The sequence below is a fragment of the Mesocricetus auratus genome, unplaced genomic scaffold (genome assembly GCF_017639785.1).
Source record: "Mesocricetus auratus isolate SY011 unplaced genomic scaffold, BCM_Maur_2.0 Super-Scaffold_100024, whole genome shotgun sequence".
NCBI lineage: Eukaryota > Metazoa > Chordata > Mammalia > Rodentia > Cricetidae > Mesocricetus > Mesocricetus auratus.
The window spans coordinates 21,736,605-21,761,223 of NW_024429205.1; the positions used below are offsets into that span (position 1 = coordinate 21,736,605).

General features: G+C 43.9%; 3 protein-coding genes and 1 non-coding gene across 6 annotated transcripts in view; 3 read left to right on the forward strand and 1 right to left on the reverse strand.

The window, feature by feature from the left end:
• The window catches only part of Spdya (speedy/RINGO cell cycle regulator family member A), a 32,505-nt gene extending 29,913 nt beyond the window's left edge, over window positions 1–2,592 (forward strand). For 2 of the 3 annotated variants that reach the window (XM_040730834.1, XM_040730835.1), the window contains exon 7: window positions 793–2,591. In XM_040730834.1, the coding sequence (XP_040586768.1) occupies window positions 793–884 (92 nt within the window). In that variant the 3' untranslated portion in view covers window positions 885–2,591. Of the gene's footprint in view, window positions 1–792 lie in introns of all 3 variants that reach the window. The other variant, XM_040730836.1, reaches the window with a different exon arrangement.
• On the reverse strand, window positions 764–13,724 carry Trmt61b (tRNA methyltransferase 61B). Its single transcript, XM_040730658.1, is given in 9 exon segments — window positions 764–1,913; window positions 1,916–1,977; window positions 1,979–2,056; window positions 2,313–2,449; window positions 2,731–2,791; window positions 4,879–4,970; window positions 4,972–5,055; window positions 5,234–5,416; window positions 13,599–13,724. Coding segments are annotated over 9 exon segments (945 nt in total). The 3' UTR covers window positions 764–1,791.
• On the forward strand, window positions 5,961–6,032 carry Trnac-gca. Its single transcript has one exon. It is a non-coding gene; the product is annotated as a tRNA-Cys (tRNA).
• The window catches only part of Wdr43 (WD repeat domain 43), a 36,443-nt gene continuing 25,541 nt past the window's right edge, over window positions 13,718–24,619 (forward strand). Inside the window, exons 1-3 of the mRNA XM_040730790.1 lie at window positions 13,718–13,985; window positions 18,551–18,688; window positions 21,471–21,592. Of these exons, the coding sequence (XP_040586724.1) occupies window positions 13,761–13,985; window positions 18,551–18,688; window positions 21,471–21,592 (485 nt within the window). The 5' untranslated portion in view covers window positions 13,718–13,760. The remainder of the gene's footprint in view (window positions 13,986–18,550; window positions 18,689–21,470; window positions 21,593–24,619) is intronic.

The window sequence follows — 24,619 nt, forward strand, 5'->3', positions numbered from 1 at the left end:
TTTGAATTCAAGGCCAGCCTGGTCTACAGAGTGAGTTCAGGACAGCTGGGGCTACACAGAGAAACCTTGTCTTGAAAACCTAGAAAAAAGTAAATAAAGCCGGGTGTTGGTGGTGCACATCTTTAATCCCAGCACCCGGGAGGCAGAGGCAGGTGGATCTACAGAGCAAGTTCCAGGACAGCCTCCAAAACAATACAGAGAAATCCTGTCTCGAAAAACCAAAAAAAGTAAATAAATAAAAATAATAAAAATATGTGCTAGCTCAGGCAGTGGTGAATTCCTCCAAGTCCAGCACTTAGGAGGCTAAGGCAAGAATATCAGAAGTTCAAGGCTAGGCTGGGCTACATAATGAAATCCTATTCCAATCTTTTTGTTGTTGTTCTATCCCCTCCCCTTTTTTTGAGACACAGCATCTATATCTATATCTATATATATATGTACATATATATATATATATTATATATATATATTTATTTATTATGTGTACAGTGTTCTGCCCAGGCCAGAAGAAGGCACTAGGTCAAATTACAGATGGTTGTGAGCCACCATGTGGTTGCTGGACATTGAAGTCAGGACCTCTGGAAGAGCAGCCAGTGCTCTTAATCTCTGAGCCATCTCTCCAGCCCCGAGATACAGCATCTTGTAGTTTGATCCTCCTGCCTCCTCCTCACAAATGATTAGAAGCATGATCACCACTTTGTCTCAAAATAAAAAGTCTAAAAGCATTTTAAAATAAATAAGTTTTTGTCTAAAATACATACAATTTACCTTAAAATGCATATTTTATTTCAGTAGCCAATGACCATCAATCAAACAAAGAAAAGGGAACTAATGTTATGAAGAAAGACAAAGCTATGGAGTGGTTTACAGGAAGTGAAGAATGACATGGTTCAACTAAAGCAACCTGGAATCATTAGCTACAAAATGTCAAACTAAATGCAAGACAATGTCAAAATGGGTCGTTACATAGTTATACAATGTTCTTTAGCTTTTGTTATTTTTCAAACATATGTAAAAGTTATACAAATAGTAACAACTAAAAGTACCAATTTATGACAGTGATTGATAATATAAAGTTGTAATTGGATACTTCTCTGCCTTCAAATTGATTGCTTTCATCTCAAGTATTCACTTCACCTGTGGCTTGACCTGCCTCAACCTGACAAGAAAAGCTAGTTTAAAAGAGAAAACAATTAAGGTCATAACACAGCATTAGTTAAAAGGAAGAAGTATTTAATATGTTCCAAAAACATTACTAACATGGGTGACCAGTCTAGCAATACAGGGACATGTTCTGTATAGAAAACTAGAATGTGATTCTTCTGTGACAGAACAAAATGCATACTACACTGTATAAGTGTTTCATAATTTGTTCACAAAAAGTATTGAAATATTAAACCCTGTCCTTTTCCTGTAAGCTCTTTTCTTTTTCTTGTTTGCATTTGTTTTAGAGCTATGTTGTTAGCCAGAATACAGAAACATTTGCCAGTGATCACATAGTATCCTTACAGATAATCTAGCTTATACCCAAATGGCTAAACCTGTTTCAGAAATCAATACATCTGAAACCATTTCCACAGCCTAATAACGCACACATACAAGGACCTAAACTTGCTTCCTGGAAGAACTCCAGAAGCACTTTAGGACTTACATTTTGCAATTAATTAACAGAATAGAAAAACACTACATTGCAGTTGCTGTACCAAACAAAAACCAACAATCCCTGAAGAGTATCTGATAATTATGTGAGTGTATTATTGTGTGAATATGCTGGTCAACATACTTAAGAATCTACAATACTATCAAAAACACAAGCATAAAATAAAGCTGAAGCTCACCATCGTTCTCCTCTTGAAACACTTCATTTCCAATTTCTTTTTGAGAATGTAATTGTAAATCTGTGTTGATTTTGACCTGACTTTTGGAGACTGAATTCCACTTCTCTGTTTTGTAAGGCACACCAATCAATCTCTGACTGACTTCACTTATCTGTTCACATGAGAGAGCAAGTTCACCGGTTCGAATCACATCCAAAAGTTCAATAACCTATGTGATGCTTTCAGAAACGTGAAATTGTAGGGAAGAACTATTTCATCTTTTTTAACTATGGATGAGGTTCAGTCTTCCATGTGTGTGTATAAATGTCTGTATATGTTCCTGGAGAGTACACCCGTGCAGGTGAAGGTCAGGGGTTGACACTGGGTGTCCTCCTCTACTGCCCTCCACCTATTTTCTGAGACAAGGTCTCTTCACTGAACCTGGAGCTCACTGCTTCTATTAGACTGGCTGTGGGCTCTGGAGATCATGTCTTCCCTGGTCCATGACCTCCTTTAGTTACTCTAATCTTACATGCTTTGGATAAAAATAAGCTCATTTCACCATAGCCTGAGTCTGTTTCCAAAACAGTGTCCCCTGGGTTGATGCCCATCATCAGTAGATCATTTATATCCTATGACGGAATACAGTGTGAATGACTCATAAATACCTGTCAAGACCCATTCTTATACACCAATGTCAGGGAAAAAATAAAAAATGAATCAAAAGTGGATTGGACTCTGGCCCTGCCCAAGAACTAACATTTTGCTTAATAAAATAAAAATTCAAAAATCAGTGTCTTAGGGTTTCTATTGCTATGAAGAGACACTATGACCATGGCACTCTTATAAAGGAAAAACATTCGATTGGGATGGCTTACATTTTCAGAGGTTCAGTCCATTATCATCATGGTACAGCATGGTGTGTGCAGGCAGACATGGTGCTGGAGATCGAGTTGAGAGTCCTACACCTTGACCTACAGGCAACAAGAAGTGGTCTGAGACACTGAGCAGAATCTTAAGCATGGAAGACCTCAAAGACCACCCCCATAGTGACACACTTTCTTCAACAAGGCCCTACCTACTTCAACAAATCTACACCTCTTACTCTTGCCACTCTCTTTGGAGGCCACTTTCTCTAACCACAATTAGCAAATACAGCAGCACTTCAGAACCAACTAGAAATTACAGATAAATGCCGTTGGGCTCAGAGGTAGCAGAAAGCAGCAGTCAAGAGTGGAGAATTAAGGAAAATAATTATGGCAAGTACAGCTTTTTTTCCTTTTTTGCTTAAAGACAAGAGTGGAGAGTTAAAATAATCATGGTAGAGACAGGGTTTCTTTGTGTAACCCTGGCTGTCCTGGAATTAGCTCTATAGACCACCACCTCCCAGCAGTAGATAGCAGAACAGCTTTAAGCATAGCACAAGGAGAATAAGCACTTTCTGACAGAAGACAGAGACTTAAAAGTCAGCCTGAGGCATTGAACTAGGCCTGGTAAGCAGTTAGGGCACGTCACTGAGGCAACAGAAAGGGCTTTTTATGAAGATTGATATGGCAAGGGAATACATGAGAGATCAGAAAATCAGTTATGAAGTTATTAGACACCTTTTTCTTGAAATGACAAAATTTTTTAATGTAAGCAAAAAGAGCAACTTTATCAAGAAATTGAAGCCAGTGGTGGTGATGTTTAATCCCACCACTTGGGAGGCAGAGGCAAATGGATCTCTGAATTTGAGGTCTACAGAGTCAGGACAGCCAGGGCTACACAGAGAAACCCTGTCTTGGAAAAAAAAAAAAAGAAAGAAATGATGAACTTTTAATTTAGAATTATAATTAGAGAGTTTGGAACCTTGCTATGTAGACCAGGCTGGCCCAAACTCACAGCGATTTTCCTGTCTCTGCCTGCTAGGTGCTAAAGGCATGCACCACTATGTCAGGCTAGTAGAACTCCATCCTCTAGGCAGATAACACCTTTGTAGTATTGAAATCAATATATCTGCTATTACCCAGTGAGACCTCAAAATATCCCAAGGACGGGTCTATTAACATTCGATCCTTGAAGTGGGGTAGTGGTGAGTTTCACTCACAAGAACCCAACTTGTCCAAGTCCAAACTGCGGATTCACGTGGTTATTAGGAGTGGCATAGAATATAAGGGGTGAAAGGTTTCCTGGGGCTGGGACTCCATTGATGTGGCTTTAGAAGGCAGTCACCATGGGGCTTTTCCAGGAAGACCATCTCTGACACCCCACGCATCAGTATTTAATCCTAATAATCTCATTGGTTCACCAAACTAGGCTTGGCTGGAATCGTTTCTTCGGTCTGTTGGTGTCCCATGTGGGGGAATAGCCATTTATGTGCATCTCCCAAGAAAAAGAACGGAACAGAATGCAGGATTTTTTGATGCATTCTAGGCAAGCGCTCTACAGCCGAGTTACATCCCTAACCCTAATATATGTGATAAAATACACTTCCAGTAACATACCTTACTAAGTATTATTATTAAAATACTGCCACGGGGCCTGCAAGATAGCCAGTAGATACACTGTGGACATGTCTGATAACCTGAATTTGATTCCAGGATCCCACAAGGTGGCAGAAGAGAACAGACTTTGGGAGAGTTATTCTGACTTATTCTTTGAACTCCACACTCTGACTGCAGCTCACAAGCACGCATATATGCAGGCACGCTCGAAAACACACCAAATATTTAAAAAAAAATACTGTCAAAATGGTACTGCAAAATTTACCCCCAGTCAACATTCTGTTAAGTACTGAACTCATTTAAGAGCTGTGGGGAACAAACGAGTACATCTCTGTTTAACAAGCCCACATCACTCTAACACAAAACTGGCATAATCTTCATTTTAGAGAAGGGAGTGGGGACTATCAAATTCAAACTCAGTTTCTTTCTAAAATTATCAACACCTGAACATGTTTTAAAATTTCCAACGTTTGGTGGCATGATGAGAACACTCATCAGACTGGGTACTGCGCCCGTCTTTGCCCTTCCTGGAACCCACACCCACCTAATCCCCATCGCAATACCTCTGGACACCTCACGGGAAGCCCGGCGAAGCTGGCCTCTGCAGCGGAAAACTCTTACCAGAGTTCTGGCCGGGGAACTTGCCCACCATCTCGCTGAACGGGAGTGCCCACCCCCCAGTTCCTATCAAAGTGTCCGGCGTTGCACAGACGAAATAATTTCTTAAACTGCGTTTGTCTTTTCCCCCGTCTGAGCTAAAATAAGCTCCCCGACCGAAGGGGTCCCTCTGGAAGGGAGCAAGAAGAGGAAACGTGAAGTGCTCCGGGCTCGGTCGCCGACTGGGCCACCACGGACAGCACGCGACGCCCCCCGATCTCGGGGGGGGGGGTGATGACTTCGCAAAGTCCACAGCCTGAGGGTTTCCTCGGACACCGGAGCAGGAGGCGGGGACGACCCGCGCACACGCTCGCCGCGCACCTCCAGGATTCGCAGCAGCGGAGCCGAGCTCCCTCTGAAGACACTACCACGAGGTCCGCCGGGGATGAGTCGACCCCCAGCTTCCACCGACCCCGGGAGGCGCCGCAGCCTCAACAAGGAAGAGCAGCGGCGCAGGTGCTGTCGCACACGTGTGACGCAGCCCAAGCCCCTGGCCTGGTTTCGGGCAGCCTGCACGCGGCGTCACTCACCGGCTTCGCAGGCAGAGTTGCGTCCCTCCGGCCGCGTCCCGCAGACCCGGTGGGCGGAGCCTGAGGCTCGTTGTTCCCGGGGCTCAAGGGACTGTCTCTGGAGCTAAAATTCCTGCTTCTTCTGCCGCGTGGCGAGAGTACAGAGGTTACGGCTCAGCTGCCACCGCCAGCTGCTCGGGGACAGGAGCACCAGGGAAGGAGACATGTAGAGACTGTGCAACCTGGAACGTCTTCTACCAGGTTTAAAAGTCACTAGTGACGGTGAACGGGAAACGTCACCTATCCCCCCCAAGAGGCAAAAGTAAACTAGCCCTGAGATTCGCTGGTCTGATGTCGTGGATCACACTGCTTGGTGACCCGCACACCTTGCAGATAACTCTCAAGTCCTTTTCGAAAGCCTAGAGATTGCCTGTCCGTCTTCAGCCCGAGATCCCGAGTGTCCACAAATGTGGAGGAAGACTCTAGTGGCCAGCGGGGGTATAGCTCAGTGGTAGAGCATTTGACTGCAGATCAAGAGGTCCCTGGTTCAAATCCAGGTGCCCCCTTCCCGTTTTTGTTTGTTTATTTTTTGAGAACTAACTGAGGCCAGATATGGTGGCACGTGTCTTTAAATCCACCAGCATAGTCTCTATAGCGAAGTGTAGAACTGCCAAAGACCAGAGCGACAAACTAAGTAAAAAGTGACACTATTCACCTGTGTTCTTTTTTGGTGTTTTCGAGACGGGGTTTCTCCGTGGCTTTGGAGGTTGTCCTGGAACTAGCTATTGTAGACCAGGCTAGTCTCGAACTCACAGAGATCCGCCTGCCTCTGCCTCCCAAGTGCTGGGATTAAAGGTGTGCATCACCACTGCCTGGCATCACTTGTGTTTTTATACAACAGAATTCTTTAAAAAAAAAAAAGTCAAACAACACAATTGTATTAGCCTACCTTCCCCCAAACTAAATAGATGTTTCTTAAAACTGAAGTTACCGTTTGCACCCAAAGTTAAATATCCTTGGCCTGTCTGCTTGATCCCTAGGCACGTGTTTATTGAGAATCGTGCAGTACCATGCTGGAATACTGAAAATTTACAATTCAAGAGGAAGATTAAGTGACTTAAGCAAGGTCTCTGACAAGATAGCTGAAAAATGGAGTGCGAAATTTCCAACTACATCAGCCAACTTCAACAGCCCTTGCTGATTGTACCAGACACATTTTCCAATAGCCCAGTGTGTAAAATGCTTGCTGTAAGAACAGGGGTCTCCGAGTTTGATTTCCAGAACCCGTTTAAAAGAGAGGTGGGCATCGAGATGGTTCAGTAGATAAAGGTGCCCACCCCAGAGACTGATGACTAGATTTCAATCCCAGGAACCCATAGGATGAAAGAACAGGCCGGGAGGTGGTGGTGCTCACCTTTAACCCCAGCACTGGAGAGGCAGAACCAGGCAGATCTTTGTGAGTTCCAGATCAACCTGGTCTATAGAACTAGTTCCAGGACAACCAGAGTGAGAGAGAGAGACAGAGACAGAGACAGAGACAGAGACAGAGACAGACAGAGACAGACAGAGACAGACAGAATCAGACAGAGAGAGAGACAGAGACAGAGAGAGAGAGAGAGAGAGACAGAGAGAGAGAGAGACAGAGAGAGAGAGGAAAGAACAGGCTTTCCTACCTCTGACAACTACACGTATTTTGTAGCAAGTGTTCCCCTCCCCCAGATTTTTTTTTCTTTTTTGGTTTTTCGATACTGGGTTTCTCTGTGGCTTTGAGGCTGTCCTGGAACTAGCTCTTGTAGACCAGGCTGGTCTCAAACTCATAGAGATCTGCTTGCCTCTGCCTCCAGAGTGCTGGGATTAAAGGTGTTAAAGGCGTGGGCCAGCACCACCTGACTCAGATTTTTTTAAAGCAGGGCATGATGGGTATATAATTCTGATCCTAGGGAAGCAGAGACAGGCAGATCCCCCCAGCACTCAGACATGGCATGTGGTACACAGACATGTATGTAGGCATTCACCCATACACACAAAAATAAAAATAAAAAAGTCTTTTAAATATGAAAAATAAACCCCACTCATAATCTGGGAGTGTAGCTGCTCAATAGTTAATTGCAGGTCTTGAGTTCAAGCCTCACCACCACTGGGAAATTTTTTATTCATGTTTCTTAAATTATCTCATTTTGTGTCTCAAAAATGAACATTTCTTTAAATTTCTGTAATAATTTTCTTATGTTACTGTTTAAAAAAAAAAAGATTAGCTAGGTGGTGGTGGCTCATGCCTTTGATCCCAGCACTTGGAAGGCAGATCTCTGAGTTCCAGGACAATCCGGTCTACAGAGTGAGTTTAAGGACAGCCAGGGGTACACAAATAAGCACTGTCTTGAAAAACAAACAAAAAAAAAAAAACAAAAACAAAGAGAGAGAGAGAGAGAGAGAGAGAGAGAGAGAGACTGAGACTTCTGTATATGAATATTTTGCCTTGTATGTCTCCTGTGTTCCTGGTGTATTCAGAGGCCAGAAAATGGCATCAGATCCCCTGAAACTGGAGTTACAGACAGTTGTGAGCCGCCATGTAGATGCTAGAGCCGAACTGAGGTTCTCTATGAGAGCAGCAAGTGCTTTGAACCTCTGAGTCATCTCTCTAGCTCTTGCTTATATTTCTTTTGTGTTTACCGAACTGAGGTTCTCTATAAGAGCAGCAAGTGCTTTGAACCTCTGAGTCATCTCTCTAGCTCTTGCTTATATTTCTTTTGTGTTTATCATATTCTGCTTTGAGCATAGAACCATCCTGTAAACATTGGTGGGTTGCAATACTTCTAATTTTGTTATTTGTCTTTATAAGTAAAATTTTAAAAAGAGGAACCACATAAGACACTCTATGAGCAGAAACAGTGTCCTTTGAAATATCTTCCACACGTTTCCTCAGAGAGCAAGCACTTCTTTGATGTCCCTCCATTCTAGACTACTTTCTGTTCGCCTTGGGTTTTCCCTCATCTCCACAGATAAATTATTTGGCTACAGTGTCCTTTCCTAGACTTCAGTCTGGTTTTGAATTCCAAGAGCAGACTTCATTATTCCATATTGTATTCCTGAGGTCCTGTCGTGAGTCCTGAAGGAATGGATGAGGGAAAGTTACAAAACAGTCATAGTATTTCTTTCTTCCAGGTGACTTGCCTGCAAAATATGTTTACTTGTGATGCATTGTGAAATAGGAAAACAAACCAATGGTCTCTCCAAAGTCACTTAACTACTGGGCATAACAGTTTCTCTGCTCATAGACCAGATGAGAGGATCCCAAAATTTGTGCTCTCACATTCCTTAAACGGACACATCTGTGTAAATGTCAGTAGCTTTTTAGGAAGTATTTCCTATTTTCTTTCTTCAAATTTCTGGAATCCATTATCATCCCAACTAGGAAGAGACACAGCTTTTACTTTACCAGGAAGGACGTGGAGAACAATGAACTTCAGAAAGTCAAAGAGACAGAAAGATTCTGATTCGATGTCGTTTGTGGAGAGCATGCCGTGTGCTGGAGATATTACTCTACATGACACCGTTCTTTGGACAAGTTCTAAGAGCATAGGATCTGCACAGCCAGGACTCAGGGACTCATAAGCCCCATGCATCTTTTATGTAAATCCTTATTTTTTTGGTTTTTTGAGACAGGGTTTCTCTGTATTGTTTTGGAGGTTGTCCTGGAACTCGCTCTGTAGACCAAGCTGGCCTCGAACTCACAGAAATCCGCCTGCCTCTGCCTGCCGAGTGCTGGGATTAAAGACATGCACCAACAATGCCCGGCTCAATACTTATTTTTAATTTTCTCCAAAACATTCTATAAAGAATGAATTCTGGGAGGTTTTCTTGAATAATAAACTCCTGTTGCTTACATTTGAGTTTTCCAAAGTTACTATATTACTCAATAATATTCTTTCATTTGTAGTTATGGATTCCTCAATAATATTAATCATTTATTATTGACTTTCCATGCTGCAGTTGAGATTTAGCTGTTTCACCCTATTTTTTGCTCCTAACCCTCAACTATGCATGTATTTTCCCAGAATCATCTAATTGAATTTTTTTTTATTGTTGTTGTTCGAGACAGGGTTTCTCTGTATTGTTTTGGAGCCTGTCCTGGAACTAGCTCTTGTAGACTAGGCTGGTCTCAAACTCACAGAAATCCGCCTGCCTCTGCCTCCCTAGTGCTGGGATTAAAGACGTGCACCACCAACGCCCAGCTAGTCCTTATTTTCTCTTATTCAGTTTTCCTCCCCTTGCCTCTCTAACAATCATTCGACTCAGTTTCTACACAATAGACCATTTTAGATGTCACACAGGTGAAACCTGCATGCTTGTCCTGTGGTTGACGTCCATACTTGATATAAGGCCTCCAGGTTCATCCATGTCATGGCAGACAGCATGGCACGTCTTCTTGCTAAAGGTTAAATATCACTCTCAATGCATATACACAGTTCCTGTATTCACTCATTCACTCATTTAAATTATCTCTGTATTTTGCCTATAGTGGACAATTTTCAGTGGTAGCCTGAATTCACTTCTTTCTCATATCTTCCCAGATGGAATTGAAAGACCATATGATAGTTCTATTTTTAACTTTTTTTTTTGAGGAACCTCTATACTGTTGAAGATCTCATATGCTTGGTGACCATGTGTTTTGGAAAAAATGTTGGCTCAAGACCATTTTAAGAGAGATGGGCTTTGTTTCCCAAGTACTTTCAGTTTAGAACTTCACGTTCTTTGCTTCTGGGAAAATCTTTTCTTTTTTTCTTTTTCTTTCTTTCTTTTTTTTTTTTTTTGTTTGGTTTTTTGAGACAGGGTTTCTCTGTATTGTCTTGGAAGCTGTCCTGGAACTCGCTTTGTAGACCAGGCTAGCCTCGAACTCACAGAGATCCACCTGCCTCTGCCTCCCGAGTGCTGGGATTAAAGGCGTGCGCCACCAACGCCTGGCGGAAAATCTTTTCTTAAAAGTTGTTTAAGTTGAGCAGAGTGGTGGTGGCACATGCCTAAAAATCCCAGCACTCTGGAGGCAGAGGCAGATGGATCTTTGTGAATTCAAGGCCAGCCTAGTCTACAAAGTGAGTTCCAGGACAGCCAGGGCTATTACACAGAGAAACCTTGCCTTGAGCGTCCCCCCCCCTCAAAAAAGTTTTTTTTAATTACAGAGAGAGATAGAAAGGGACAGGGAGGGTTGGAGAGATGGCTCAGTGGTTAAGAGCACTGACTGCTCTTCCAGAGGACCTGAGTTCAATTCCCAGCACCCACATGGCGGCTCACAGCTGTCTATAACTCCAGTTCCAGCAGATCTGGAATCCTCACACAGACATATACGCAGGCAAAACATCAATGCACATAAAATAAAAATATAAAAAAAGAAAGAAAGGGACAGGGAGAAGAGGAGGGGGAGGGAGAGGGGACTTGTATGTGGATGTCAGAAGATAACTTGCAGGAGTTGATTCTCAGTTTCTACCATGTGGGTCCTGGGGTTCAAACTCATGTCCTCAAGCTTGTTGTTGCCTTTACCCATAGAGCTTCTGTTTGAAGAACAAAACAAAACAAAAAACATGTTAGGTTAAACAAAACAAAACAAAATTGTGGTCTGAGGTTATAGCCCTGTGCTTCTCTATCAAGTCGGAAATTCACTCCTGAAGGGAAAAAGGAAGAAATGAAGGAAGCAAAGGGGTCTGGAGAGGTGACTCCGTAGTTATGAAGAAATGAAGGAAGCAAAGGGGTCTGGGGAGGTGACTCCTTAGTCATGAAGAAATGAAGGAAGCAAAGGGGTCTGGAGAGGTGACTCCGTAGTCATGAGCCTTGACTGCTCTTCCAGAGAATCCAAGTTCAGTTCCCATCACCCAAATGGTGCTTGACACCCATCTGCAACTCCAGGTTCAGGGGGTCTGACACCCTCTCCAGGCTTCCATTGGCATTGCGCGCACATGGTGTACACACATACATGCAAGTAAAACACTCAGATGCATTAAAAATAAAATGACACATAAAATTTAAGGGGATCTGGAGAGATAGGTCAGTGGGTAAGAGTATTTATTGATCTTCTAGAGGACCTGAGTTCAGTTCCCAGCGCCCTCACGGTGCTTTACAACTGTCTGCAACTCCAGTTCCAGGGATCTAACACCCTTTCCTGGTTTCTCTGTGACACACAAGTGTGGTGTACACATTTGTGCAGGCAAAACACTCACATATATAAAATAATAATAATGATGGTGGTGGTGGTAATGATGAATCTTTAAAAGAAAGGAAAGAAGGAAGGAAGGAAAGAATTCTGGTTTGGTTTCAGTGATGCAGTTCTTTTCCTTCTTTCATTGTTTTAAAGGTCTGGACCACCATGCCTGGCCCTCTCTTTATTTTCATTTTATGTGTATGAGAGTTATGGATCTAAATGCACGACATTCATGCAGGTGTCTTTGAAGTACAGAGAGGGCATCAGATCATCTGGAACTGGAGTCATAGGCTGCTGGGAGACATGTGGGTACTAGGAACTGAACCCAGGTCCCGGGCGAGAACAGCAAGTGGTCTTACCCACTAAGCCATCTCTAGCCCCCTTTTATTTCTTAGAGGTTGTTGTAATCTACTAATTTTTTTTTTTTTTTTTGGTTTTACGAGACAGGATTTCTCTGTATTGTTTTGGAGGCTGTTGGTCCAGCCCGGCTTCGAACTCACAGAGATCCGCCTGCCTCTGCCTCCTGAGTGCTGGGATTAAAGGTGTTCGCCACCACCGCTCGGCGTAATCTACTAATTTTTAAGACATACACTTTTAAGCTGGATGGTGGTGGTGCTTTCCTTTAATCCCAGCACCCGGGAGGCAGAGGCAGGCGGATCTCTGTGAGTTTGAGGCTAGCCTGGTCTATAGAGTGAGTTCCAGGACAGGCTACAGAGAAACTTGTTTCAATAAACCACCCCCCCCCAAAAGAAAGAAAGGGAGGAAGGAAGGGAGGGAGAAAGAAAGAGAGAAAGGAAGGAAGGAAGGAAGGGAGAAAGAAAGAGAGAAAGGAAGGAAGGAAGGAAGGAAGGAAGGAAGGAAGGAAGGAAGGAAGATGCATTTTTCACACTGTAAACATTTCCAAAGGTGGGGACTGATTTAAGTGTGTTGACTTTGGGAAATCCCTCAGAAATCTTTGTTTCTTAGAGCTGCTGCCACAGACTATTGTAAACATGCCACTGCTAACAACAGATATGTGTTTGCTCACAGCCTGGACACCATAAGTCCATGGCTTTAGTATGACCAGGCTCCCTCCAAAGGCTCTAGGGCAGAACTTTAGTATAAAATATTATTTGTGGTTCCAAGGACTGAAGCGGGGTCTTGGTAAAGCTAGACTTGCTGTATACTGAGCTACATCCCAGGCCTTCGGGACAGAATTCTCCATTATCGTTTTTTTGAGAGAGGGATTCTCTGTGTAGCCCTGGCTGTCCTGGAACTCACTCTGTAGACCAGGCTGGCCTCGAACTCACTGAGATCCGCCTGCCTCTGCCTCCTGAGTGAGTGCTGGTATTAAAGGCATGTGCCTAGCCGGGCGGTGGTAGAGCACGCCTTTAATCCCAGCACTCGGGAGGCAGAGGCAGGCGGATCTCTGTGAGTTCGAGGCCGGGCTGGACCGACAGCTTCCAAAACAATACAGAGAAACCCTGGCTTTTTCTGTGTATCCTGGCTGTCCTGGTGCTCTCTTTGTAGACTAGGGCGGTCTCGAACTCAGAGATCCGACTGCCCTGCATCTCCAGCGCTGGGATTAAAGGCGTGTGCCTCCACGCATCGCTTCTTCGTTGGCATTCAACTCGACCTCCCTTCGTTCCCGATAGCATCTGTGTGTTAATGTAGCCAAAATAGGCACCTTTCTTCTCCAAGGCCCAACTGTTACTTTGATAGTACTGTGATTGGATAATTAACACATGCACATGGCTACATCCTTGAAGAGACTAAAGGAAGATGGAAACAGTTGTCACAGTCTTGGAGATGTAAGTACATATATTTCATTTAAACATTTCGTCAAGTCATTTCACGGGACACACTTTAAAAAGAAGGGCCTTGTCCTGCAGTATGCTATTACTTCCCCACTCTTTGCTTCCTGAACCTCAGAAGCAAGTTAAGAAAGGCCCAAACGAGCCACCGTCCACAGGGTGGGCCCTGCTCGAGGCTCTCCTGCGTCACCATCAGCCACTCCCTGGGCTCCCAGCGTTCCCTCCGCCCCACTTCCTCCCTTCAGGCCCCGCCCCGGCCCGGTGCGCCTGCGCATGGGCGAACACGTGGCTGCCGCGGAGCCAGAGCAGCAATGGCGGCCGGTGGCGGCGGTAGCTGCGACCCCTTGGCCCCGGCGGGGGTCCCCTGCGCCTTCTCGCCGGACGGTCAGGCCTACTTCGCTTTAGCCTCTAGCGACGGCCACCTGCGCGTGTGGGAGACAGCCAGCAACCGTCTGCACCAGGAGTACGTGCCTTCCGCGCACCTCAGCGGTACCTGCACCTGCCTGGCCTGGGCGCCAGCGCGGCTGCAGGCCAAGGTAGAGTGAGCGGGACGGCGGCGGGGAGGGCGCCTTCCTGGCCGGGCTGCGGCGTCCCGGGCTCAGTGGCGCGCGGCACCGTGGCGCGCGCCGCCCGGGGCGTCCGGGGCGCCCGGGGCGAGGAAGCGCGGAGCGGGACGGCGGCGCCCCTCACTTGGCCCCGCGCTGCGGCCGAGAGTGCGGCCTGTCCCGAGGGGGCGATGCGAGCGAGGGTGCGGCCCGATCCCGCCGTCTCCGTGAGGTCTGCGCCCGGCTTTCGCTCGGCCGCCATGTTCACCGAAGCCCTTGCCTCCCCCACTCCCGGGGAGGGCGGCTTCACGCTTCCAGGCCTGGCCCCTCATCGTGCCCGCATCAGAGCGGCTGTCTGAATACCCCGGGACAGTCTCGCTCTTCCGCATCCCAGACCCGGGGTATTGGTTTTGCTTTGGGCGGTTGGAATGCGCAAGTCGTGTTTTCCTTCCGGGACGGGAGCCCCTTTACTCGGATGCGTGTTCAACACGTGTTCTCTTCTGCCTGTAGGTTTTGGGATCCTCACACCCGCACGCTCTTTACTTTCCTGGCCCTTCCTTTCATTCTGAGCTGTTTAATTTATGCTCAGTTCCGTCTTTCTAACTTTTCCCGTCTGGTCCTGAGGTCTGCATAGGATGCAGAGGCAAAGTGAAGAAATGAAGTAGTCGTAGAACCGCCTGGTTTAATGCGTATGATGCACGCCCCAGTGGTTTTTTTTTCCCCCGTAATTGGGAAACTGCGGAGTTAGGGAATCCTTTTCACTGTCAGGTAAATGCTGTTCACTGTTGAGTCACTCGGTTGCATCTCTAACCCTAACCCGCACGTGGTAGCTGCAGCTAGGCAGTGGGTAGGCAGAAGAAATCACTTCTGTGTGATCTGGTACTGGAAAGTATCCTGATGGATGTGACGATTTGATGTCACGGGTGTACAAGTTAGAAAGTTAGTGTTTGGGATAGCTAACGTCCCATCACCAAAGAAAACTTACCCTTAAATCTTTGGGTTGAAAGTTGTTGGGCTTGTCTCTTAACTTGCTCTACGTTGGGTGAGTATGTTTAGCTACTTAGCAGATTTTATGCTGCATTTTCAATTTCCCTTGGTGACAAAGAGCTCTCAATCAGGCCCTGTGAATCAAAACATAATCATAGACTTGTGAAAAAGCTATGTAACTGTCATTATCAGAATTGGAGTACGTTTTTCCTTTATGAAGTTTTCTTTGCAATTGTAACAGTGCTGTAAGAGGGGTGAGAGTACTAACACTCAGAGAAACAGACAGGACAGTGGCTAGGTGAGTACATGCACACAGACGGCTGTAAAACCCGAGTCCAGCCTCTCTAATAATCATGCCTTTTGTTCCTACATCAGTCATACCTACTTCATAGAGTAGTTGTGAAAGGTAGTATATCTAATAATGCAAAATCACTTAGTATCCAGTGTTTTAAGGGCAGTGCTAATTACCACTGGTATTAATATCTTATATTTATATAGCTAGTCCTACGTGGTACGTAAAAGTACCCAATTCCAATAAAACTTAACAGGAACTAGGCCTGGAACTCAGGTCTTGAAAGTCCAGTTCTTGGTCATCTGCAACAAATAGTTAATACTAGATTGGCTGAAACCTCATCCACTTGGCTTTCCTGTTGACTTCCAATCCTGTATGCCCCAGAACAAAACCCAAGTTCCAAAAATCATGGTTTGGACTTTATATATTCATTTACTTTGATACAGTAGGAATAAAATTGGTTTTTAAACAAGCCCAACTTTATTTTTTGACAAAGCTCCTCCAATTAAAGCAACTTTATATGACAGACAGGACATCTTAGTTGAGTCCTGGTTATGAAGCCAGTGTGGTGTGCTGGAGGTGCATAGTGCAGAAGAACATATGATTAGCATATCCAGAGTCCCTGCCCCTAAAATTTTTTTTTCTCTGTAGCTTTGGAGGCTGTCCTGGAACTCACTTTGTAGACCAGGCTAGCCTTGAACTCACAGAGATCCACCTGCCTCTGCCTCCCGAGTGCTGGGATTAAAGGCGTGCGCCACCAACACCCGGCTATGCCCCTAAATGTTTATAAAGTGAGTTCTAAGACAGCCAGAGCTACACAGAGACGCCCTGTCTCGGAAAAAAAGAAAAAAAAAAAAAAGAATACTTTCCAAGCCCTGGATTTAATCTTAGGCACCAGCCGGGCTGTGGTGACGTATGCTTTCAATCCTAGCACTTGGGAGGCAGAGGCACGAAAATCTGTGAGTTCAAGACCAGCCTGATCTATAAGAGCTAGTTCCAGGACAGCCTCCAAAGCCACAGAAAAACCCTGTCTCAGAAAAAAGTCTTAGGCACCAATAAATAAATAAATAAATAAATAAATAAAGCAGGAAAGTTGACAACACTTGATTGAGAGTCAGGGCTCAAAGCTAAATGGCTTTAACCAAAGCCTTGATCATTGATAAGCAGTGTACTAGGATCCTGTACTCTGACTCCCAGTCCAGTGCCCTTACACTATTACCCTTGACTTTAGTAAAGGAATTGAGAGCAAGGATGACTGCAGAGATAATCAGTTCCTATCTTGGGTATGTTATCTACTGACTGACTTGACTACTGCATCAGTTTTACTTGGAAAATTGGAGTGGCAGTTTTCTTGTATTGAATTTGTATATATTTCATACAGGTTTGGCTTTGTGATGGGGGTTGATTATGGTAGGATATGGATCAAAGTTTGTGGCAGCTGCTCAACCTTTTGCTTTAGGCTCCTGGATTGTGTGCCCTGCTATTTTAAATACTAAGATGATTTTTCCTTACCAAACCCATTTTACTTCAGATTTTTGAGTCTTTAGAGATGTGAAAAATATATTATGATGCCCATGTCCCCAGCATTTTGGTAAAGGTTTGGCATGGGACTTAGTCTCCAGTGTGGAAGTAGAGATAACACCGTTATACTTCAGAGCCCTTAGCATTAAATGAGGCAGTGTATGATCGTTGTAAGACCTGGTCCATAGACAGTGCTTATTCTGTGGATCAGAATGTTCTGTCTGGACTCAGGCGGTGCTGTATCCTCCAATGTAAATAAGTTCATAAGAGTGTCCTGCACTTGGTTTAGTAATCGGCAGTTTGCCACTAGGACAATATATGGTGATACTCCCTTCTATCAGCAGAGAATGATAAATTCATGCTCTTTTGTTTTTTGGACAGTGGGTTATAGTAATGGTTCATAAATGTTTGAAGAAGCTAGATTGCTTTTCCCTGTTTCCAGAGTGATCATAAGGCCTTTAAGTTATGGATCTCTGGTTTAGATTTGTGATCAGAAGCTGTCATGCTAGGGGCAGACTGGAGCCACACAATCAAGCCACCTAGGAATTGATCCTGATTGCTCCCCCACCTCTCTCCAGACGTTTCCTGGCAGTCAGGCATGCTGTGTCTGATGTCGGCCACCACGGTCCGTGCTGCTTGGTGGAGAGGTGACTGAAGGACATGGCACTCACTGCAGGCACTAGGTGGGATGGGGCTGAAACACTGGTTGATGTTGCTAGGAAGAATTTGGGCTGTCTTCATAGCCATCTCTTCGAGAGTCAGCACAATTCAGCTGCGTTCATGTCAAGAGGCCTCAAGTATTTAAGAGTCAAAAGAAGGTAAAGGTTGCATGTTAGATCCTAGTGGCAGAAGCAGAAGAACATTTGATGTATTTGTGACTTTGTAATATATGCTTTTTAAAATTCTTATCTATGAAATACATGTCAGAGTACATTAAAACAGGCCAAGAAATAGATTTAAACTGCTTACTAAAAATTGAGCATAGGCCGGGCGGTGGTGGCGCACGGCTTAAATCCCAGTACCGACAGCCTCCAAAACAATACAGAGAAACCCTGTCTCGAAAAACCAAAAAAAAAAAAAAAAAAAAAAAACAGCATAATTTTAAGTGTCTAGAGGTCTTTTGTTTTTTGAGATAGTTTCTCTGTATTGTTTTGGAGCCTGTCCTGGAACTCTCTGTAGACCAGGCTGGCCTTGAACTCACAGAGATCCACCTGCCTCTGCCTCCCGAGTGCTGGGATTAAAGGTGTGCGCCACCACCGCCTGGCTTAGAGGTCATTTTTTAAGACCAAATTTGATCCATTAGTGGCTAGAATGGAAAGGTAAGGAAATGGTGAGGCGAAGTCTCTGTGTATGTATGCAAACTCTGATTCTGTAGTCTCAGTCTGAAAAGCCATTGCTTAATTGCTAACCAGAATCAGTCAGACCTCTGGCCGTCTGGTCATTGTCGTGTCCCGTCCCTGGATTTATGGATAAACCCTTGTGGATCTCTGCTTGAGGAGGGGAGGCTTTCCTGGGATCTGCTAGGAAGACTTGTTAGTGTTTGAGAAGTAGAAAAAGTGTTGAGGCTGTCATGTCTGTTAGGAGAGCATTAAGAGCATAGGAAGTGGTAGTTTGTAGTCTGACCTCTTTCTGAAGGGGTGGGAGGTGGGCCAGGAAACTTCAAAAGTGCCTTTGAGGGCTAATGTATTAGTGATATTTTGGTGTGTATGTGTGTATTTGAAATACTAAGTAGCTAAAATCTTATTTTTTTTTCCAGGAAAGTCATCAGAGGAAAAAAAGGAAATCAGAAGTTATAGGAACGAATGACCAGGTTGACTTGTTGGCTCTTGGCACAGCAGTTGGTAGCATTTTATTGTATAGCACAGTAAAAGGAGAATTGCACAGTAAATTAATAGTAAGTATATTTGCATATTTTATATAAAAGATGTGACAAAAAGATTATTAGAAATACTTGAAGATATTGATGAGCTCTTTCTGTAGAAGCAGTTTCCCATTTCAATGCATTAGAACAACTATAGAATATTTAAGAGCTGTAGTAGATAATGTTCATTTGTATGAGTAAGAGGATGGTGAACTGTTGACTAAAGGTAAAGTCAGAAGGGATCAGAGGGATTTTTTTTTTTTGTTTTTCGAGACAGGGTTTCTCTGTGGCTTTGGAGGCTGTCCTGGAACTCACTTGGTAGTCCAGGCTGGTCTCGAACTCACAGAGATCTGCCTGCCTCTGCCTCCCGAGTGCTGGGATTAAAGGCGTGCGCCACCACCGCCCGGCCAGAGGGACTTTCAAGTCAGTATGGGTAGCAGCTTCAGGAAGATGCTTCAACCCTAAAGGGAACAAAGGAGGCACGTGGAATCGCTGCTAAAGCTGAGACCTTAGGAACTCACTTTGCTAGCATTACTGTGGGCTTGGGGTACATATTTCAGAGGCTGGTGCTCCTGCTCCTTGATGTCTCTGAATGGAGGGGTGACGCTAGTTCCTTCAGACTACCTGTTGCCTTCAGTTTACACCGTCAAGGTGAAGAAGCCAACTGTTGGTGATGCAAAGGAGAACAGGAGGAATAAGTTTCCGTCTTTCCCTCCAGTCATGTCTCCTCACAAAACACATTGGCAGGGCATCCAGCAGGCAAGGCAGAATTGTGTGATGTAGAATCCCAGCCCAGGGTCCCAAACTATAGAAGTCACTTCCTGGAGTACTTGATTTCAGGCTATGCCTTTTATAGTGTATTTTAAATTCACTGGGTGGGTCTCTGCATAGAAGAATGGTTATTGTGTGAAAGAACAAGACGGTAGGTTTTCCATTTTAAACAGCATCTACCATAGAAAATTTGGAATGACATGAAATTGAAAATGGGAAAAGTTCACATGCATCTGTCATCAAGAAAGATCTTCATATGATAGTTTATGTATTTCTATGTTTTATTCATAGACTAAAATATAGATGACTTCTGGTCATTTATTTTGTTTTCATTTGAGTTGTAAGCAGTTTTCATCTTGTCTAAAACTAACTTTGATCTTTCTAATGACAGTCATAAGTTTGCATTAAATTGGATAATCCCTTTAGTACATAACTGTTATTGACCTTTTTTTTCTATTAAAAAAGAATGACACCCTCTTCTTCCTGTAGTCCCTTGGATTAATAATATAGCTAAGGAGTCAGAATTTTAGAATTTAAGAATGGTTTCTGGAAGTCTTCTTCATTTGTTGTTATCACTAGTGGAAGGATTATACATATTGCCATCCTTAATAGCCCATTCAAATAGCAACAAGAAAATCCTTATGTTTGGTGGATAAGAAATGTCTAGTTTTCTTCTGACCTCCATGGGCCTTTATGTGCACATATAGACAAATAGGCAGACATATATACACATATATTAAAAAAAATACAGCCAAGCTGGGTAGTGTTGGCACATGCCTTTAATCCCCGCACTTGGGAGGCAGAGGCAGGTGGATCTCTGTGAGTTCAACGCCAGTCTGATATAAAAAGAGTTCCAGGACAGCCAGGGCTATAATATAGAGAAACCCTGTCTCGAAAATAAAAAATACAACCTGAAAAATTGATCTGCTTTAAATTTCTAAATTGTCTACATTGGGCTGGGAGATAGCTGGTAAGGGGTTTGAGGACCTGAATTCAGTCTCCCGGAGCCTCATTAAATGTAAAAGGGCTGGGCATGGTGGAGTGTGCTTTAAATTCCAGCACTGGGAAGAAAGGCAGACAGGCCTCTGGGGCTGGATGGCCAGCCAGCTTAGCTTACTTGGCAAGCTCCAGGCTAGGGAAAGACCTTGTCTCAAAATAACAGCAGTTTTTGGGGAATGACATATGAAGTTGTCTTGTCCTCTTGGTAGCACTCCTACATGTATATGCACATGCATAACTACAGTGCCCCCAGCATGAACATACATACAGACTCCCCCAAAATTGCCTACATTAAAGATTATAAAGATATAAAATATTGACATACACCAAGTAGAGGGTGGTTCTTTGTGTTGTTGGAAAACAAGGATAAAAGACTGTTCATACAATGTGAATTTACCTGAGGGGGACCCCCCCCCCCATAGCACATTGCTGTGATGCTCAGGCTGGCCTTGAACTCTCTCAGCTTCCAGTGCTCTGGAGGTCAGCACCACCCAGGCTGGTAGGTCTTTTATGTGATATTTTCAACTAAATACCTTAATTAAAAGCTGACTTCAGGTAGACATTGGTGCATGTCTAGGATTCAAGTTTGGGAGGCAGAGGCAGGAAGATCATTGCAAGTTTAAAGCTTTCCTCATCTGTATAACAAGCCCCTGTTTTTTTTTTTTTTCCCCTCGAGACAGGGTTTCTCTGTATTGTTTTGGAGGCTGTCCTGAAACTCTGCTCAGTAGACCAGGCTGGCCTCGAATTCACAGAGATCTGCCTGCCTCTGCCCCTGAGTGCTGGGATTAAAGGCGTGTGCCACCAACGCCTGGCTAACAAGCCCTGGTCTTAAAAAGAAGTTGATGTGCCTATAGAGAAAAGAGGGGAATTAACATTTTAAGCTCTAGCTGGTTTACCTCATTTTTGATGTTGGAATACCAAGATGGGTAAGATGTAAGTTAAGGCTTTAGTTAGCAAAAGGATTAAGGTTTTGAGGTAAATGTGTTAATTTCAGGATTCATACTTTTATGTACGACTTTGTCTCTTTGTTCTTTTTAATCTGTAGAGTGGTGGCCATGAAAACAGAGTCAATTGCATACAGTGGCATGAAGACAATGACTGCATATATAGTTGTTCAGATGATAAGTATATTGTGGAGTGGAGTATACAGACATGCAAAGTGAAGTGGTGAGTACCAGGGTGCCTGGAGGTGGAGGCTGGCCCAGCCTCTTCTGGGACCCAGTAGGGAATATACACGTTCATAAGGTTGTATAGATGGTTCTCATCTCTCAGTCCCATTGGACATTCAAGTTTTACTATGTAAGAGTGACATTGAGAAGCTTAAGGAGAAGAGGGGAAACCACTAAATGATTTAGACAAATGTACAAGAAACATAGGTGGCATGAGGTTACTTTGTCAGCAAGGTAGAGGTGGAAAGGGCTGATGGAACTATGCTGGCTAAGGTTAGACCTTCTAGGAAAGATACAGCTTTGGATAGGGAAAGATGGAAAAACCTTTAAGGAATGGGTAAAGAAAGGTAGAGATGTGGCCAGAGCAAAGGCCAGGGGATAGGAGTGAAAGATTAACTTGGGAATGAGAACGTTTGGATAGAAATAACCTTTAGGTAGAGAAATTACGGTTTGAAGAGAGAAATGGTTTGGGAGCCTTCATAGAACTTGAAGTGAAAGACAAGACCCATTGTACATAGTCACAAGAAGGGTTTAAAATGAGGAAGGTTTGGGGCTGGGGGAGCAGGTGCAAAGACCAGTGTTTACACTGGACTTATTGGCAGCCACACTTAACCATGCTGGTGACTGACCAGAAACACCTGTGGAAAGTCTCACAGTGGTCTGGGGTGGGGCTTGCAGGGTACATGTACTCTGGATGAGAGTTACGGTCGTTACATAGAAACTGTTGAGTATGTTAGACATACCATTGCATTTAATCATAATTTCAAAACCCTGGATGTGTTCCAGCTGTACCTAAGAAATAGGTTAGATGAAAGCCCGACCTCTTTCCTACTAAACTGTGCTGTCTCTCAAGATAATTGAATTTCTAGCTTTACCCACAGGGTTCTTACAACACTGTTAATTTTTTTTTCCTCTTAAGAACTTGACTACTTACTGTTGAGGCTTACTTACTAAGTTTTAGGTATATGTTTCTTTGCTGAAAGTTTTACTTGGTCTCGTGTACCTATTTCCTTACAGTAGTGTAACTTGGCTCAGTTACATTTAGAAGTGTCCTTTAGTCAGCTTTAGGTGTGTCTCAGAGGACTTCAACATCTTCAGTTGGCTGAGCAGCTACCAGCCTGGTTTTGTTTACTGGCTGCGGAAAGTTTTCTCTTGTTAGGTAGTTAGGCCTGCTTCCCTAACCCTATTCCCCTTTCTTTAGTGGACATGCTAATTGGTAGCTTCCTGAGAAAAACTGTACATGTGTATGCACTGAGATTTTTTTTTTTTTTTTGGTTTTTCGAGACAGGGTTTCTCTGTGGCTTTGGAGGCTGTCCTGGAACTCTCTTGGTAGTCCAGGCTGGTCTTGAACTCACAGAGATCCGCCTGCCTCTGCCTCCCGAGTGCTGGGATTAAAGGCGTGTGCCACCAACGCCCCGGCTTGCACTGAGATTTTGCTTGGTAACCGTTGTCCTTAATTATGCCCTCACAGTTGATAATTTGTGTGAAAAGAGCTTTAGGTTAGAAATAACTTTTTCTCAGGATTCTTTTTTTAAAAATACATTCATCTTTAATTATGTGTATGTGTGTTAATATGTGTACATGAATGCATGTACCCCCAGAGGCCAGAAGAGGTGTGTGATCTCCTAGAGCTGTAGTTTTGAGCTTTTGGAAGTTCAAAAGCTGGATGCCAAGATCTGAACTCAGCCTTCTACTAGGTAGATAGTACATGTTCTTTTTTTTTTTTTTTTTTTTTTTTTTTTTTGGTTTTTCAAGACAGGGTTCTCTGTATTGTCTTGGAGGCTATCCTGGAACTAGCTCTGTAGACCAGGCTGGTCTCGAACTCACAAAGATCCACCTGCTTCTGCCTCCCGAGTACTGGAATTAAAGGCGTGCGCCACCAACGCCCGGCTATGATTTTTTTTTTTTTGATAGTACATGTTCTTAACTCAGTCGTCTTAACTCCCAAGATTATTTTCTGTTGAAAATTCCATTTATTCATTTGTCTGTTTATCCATTATGTATTGTGTGCATGCATTATGGCGTGTGTGTGGAGGCTAGGAGACAACTTTTTTGGGGAATTGATTGTCTCCTGGGTCCTGGGATTTAATTTAGGCTGTTTGGTGTGGTGGCTTGTACTTGAGTTTTCAGAAACCTGATGGTCCTGCCTTTAGCTCCTGGTTGCTATAACTGCAGGTGTGCTATACTTCCCTGTGTATTTGATGCTTGGTAGGAACATCCTGATGTTATGTTCAGGCCTTTTCCTCTGACTTCCCACTTTATGTTTTTGTTCATTATATTTTCTTTTTATTGTGTTACATTTATATGATAGTGTAGGATTTCAACATTTTCTTTTATTTTGGGGGTGGCATGCTTTGGAATGTTGGGTGTGTAGTCCATGTTTACATGTTGCAGACATTCTTCAAATTGCTGAAGATTCTTGGCTTCCTATTGGTATTTGAAATGAAATTGTTTAAAAACCAGACTGGAAACCCTAGGGATTTTTTGTGTTTCTTCCTTCAGCCTTGGGACTCTATAGAAATCTGAAGGTCTTTACAGTATCACTTTACATGGATTGTCATTCTGAAGCCTGTCACTCCTCAGAAGGCTATACCCTAGCACTTTATAAGAAAAAAATCTTTATTTTATTTTGTATGGGTGTATGCCTCTGTACCATATGTGTGAAGTGCCGTTGGAGGCTAGAAAGGGCATCAGATCCACTGGTTGTGAACTGTAATGAGGGTTCTAGGAATTGAACCTGGGTCCTCCGAAGAGCAGCCAGTGCTCTCAATCACTGAGTCATCTGTTCAGCCCCCCTCCCCCTTCTCTCTGCCTCTTTCTGTGTGTCTTTGTCTCTCTCTCTCTCTTGGTTTTTTTTTTTTTTTTTTTTTTGGTTTTTTTCGAGACAGGATTTCTCCGTATTGTTTTGGAGGCTGTCCTGGAACTCACTCAGTAGACCAGGCTGGCCTCGAACTCACAGAGATCCGCCTGTCTCTGCCTCCCGAGTGCTGGGGTTAAATTCATACTCTAGTGCTTTTTAAGCTTA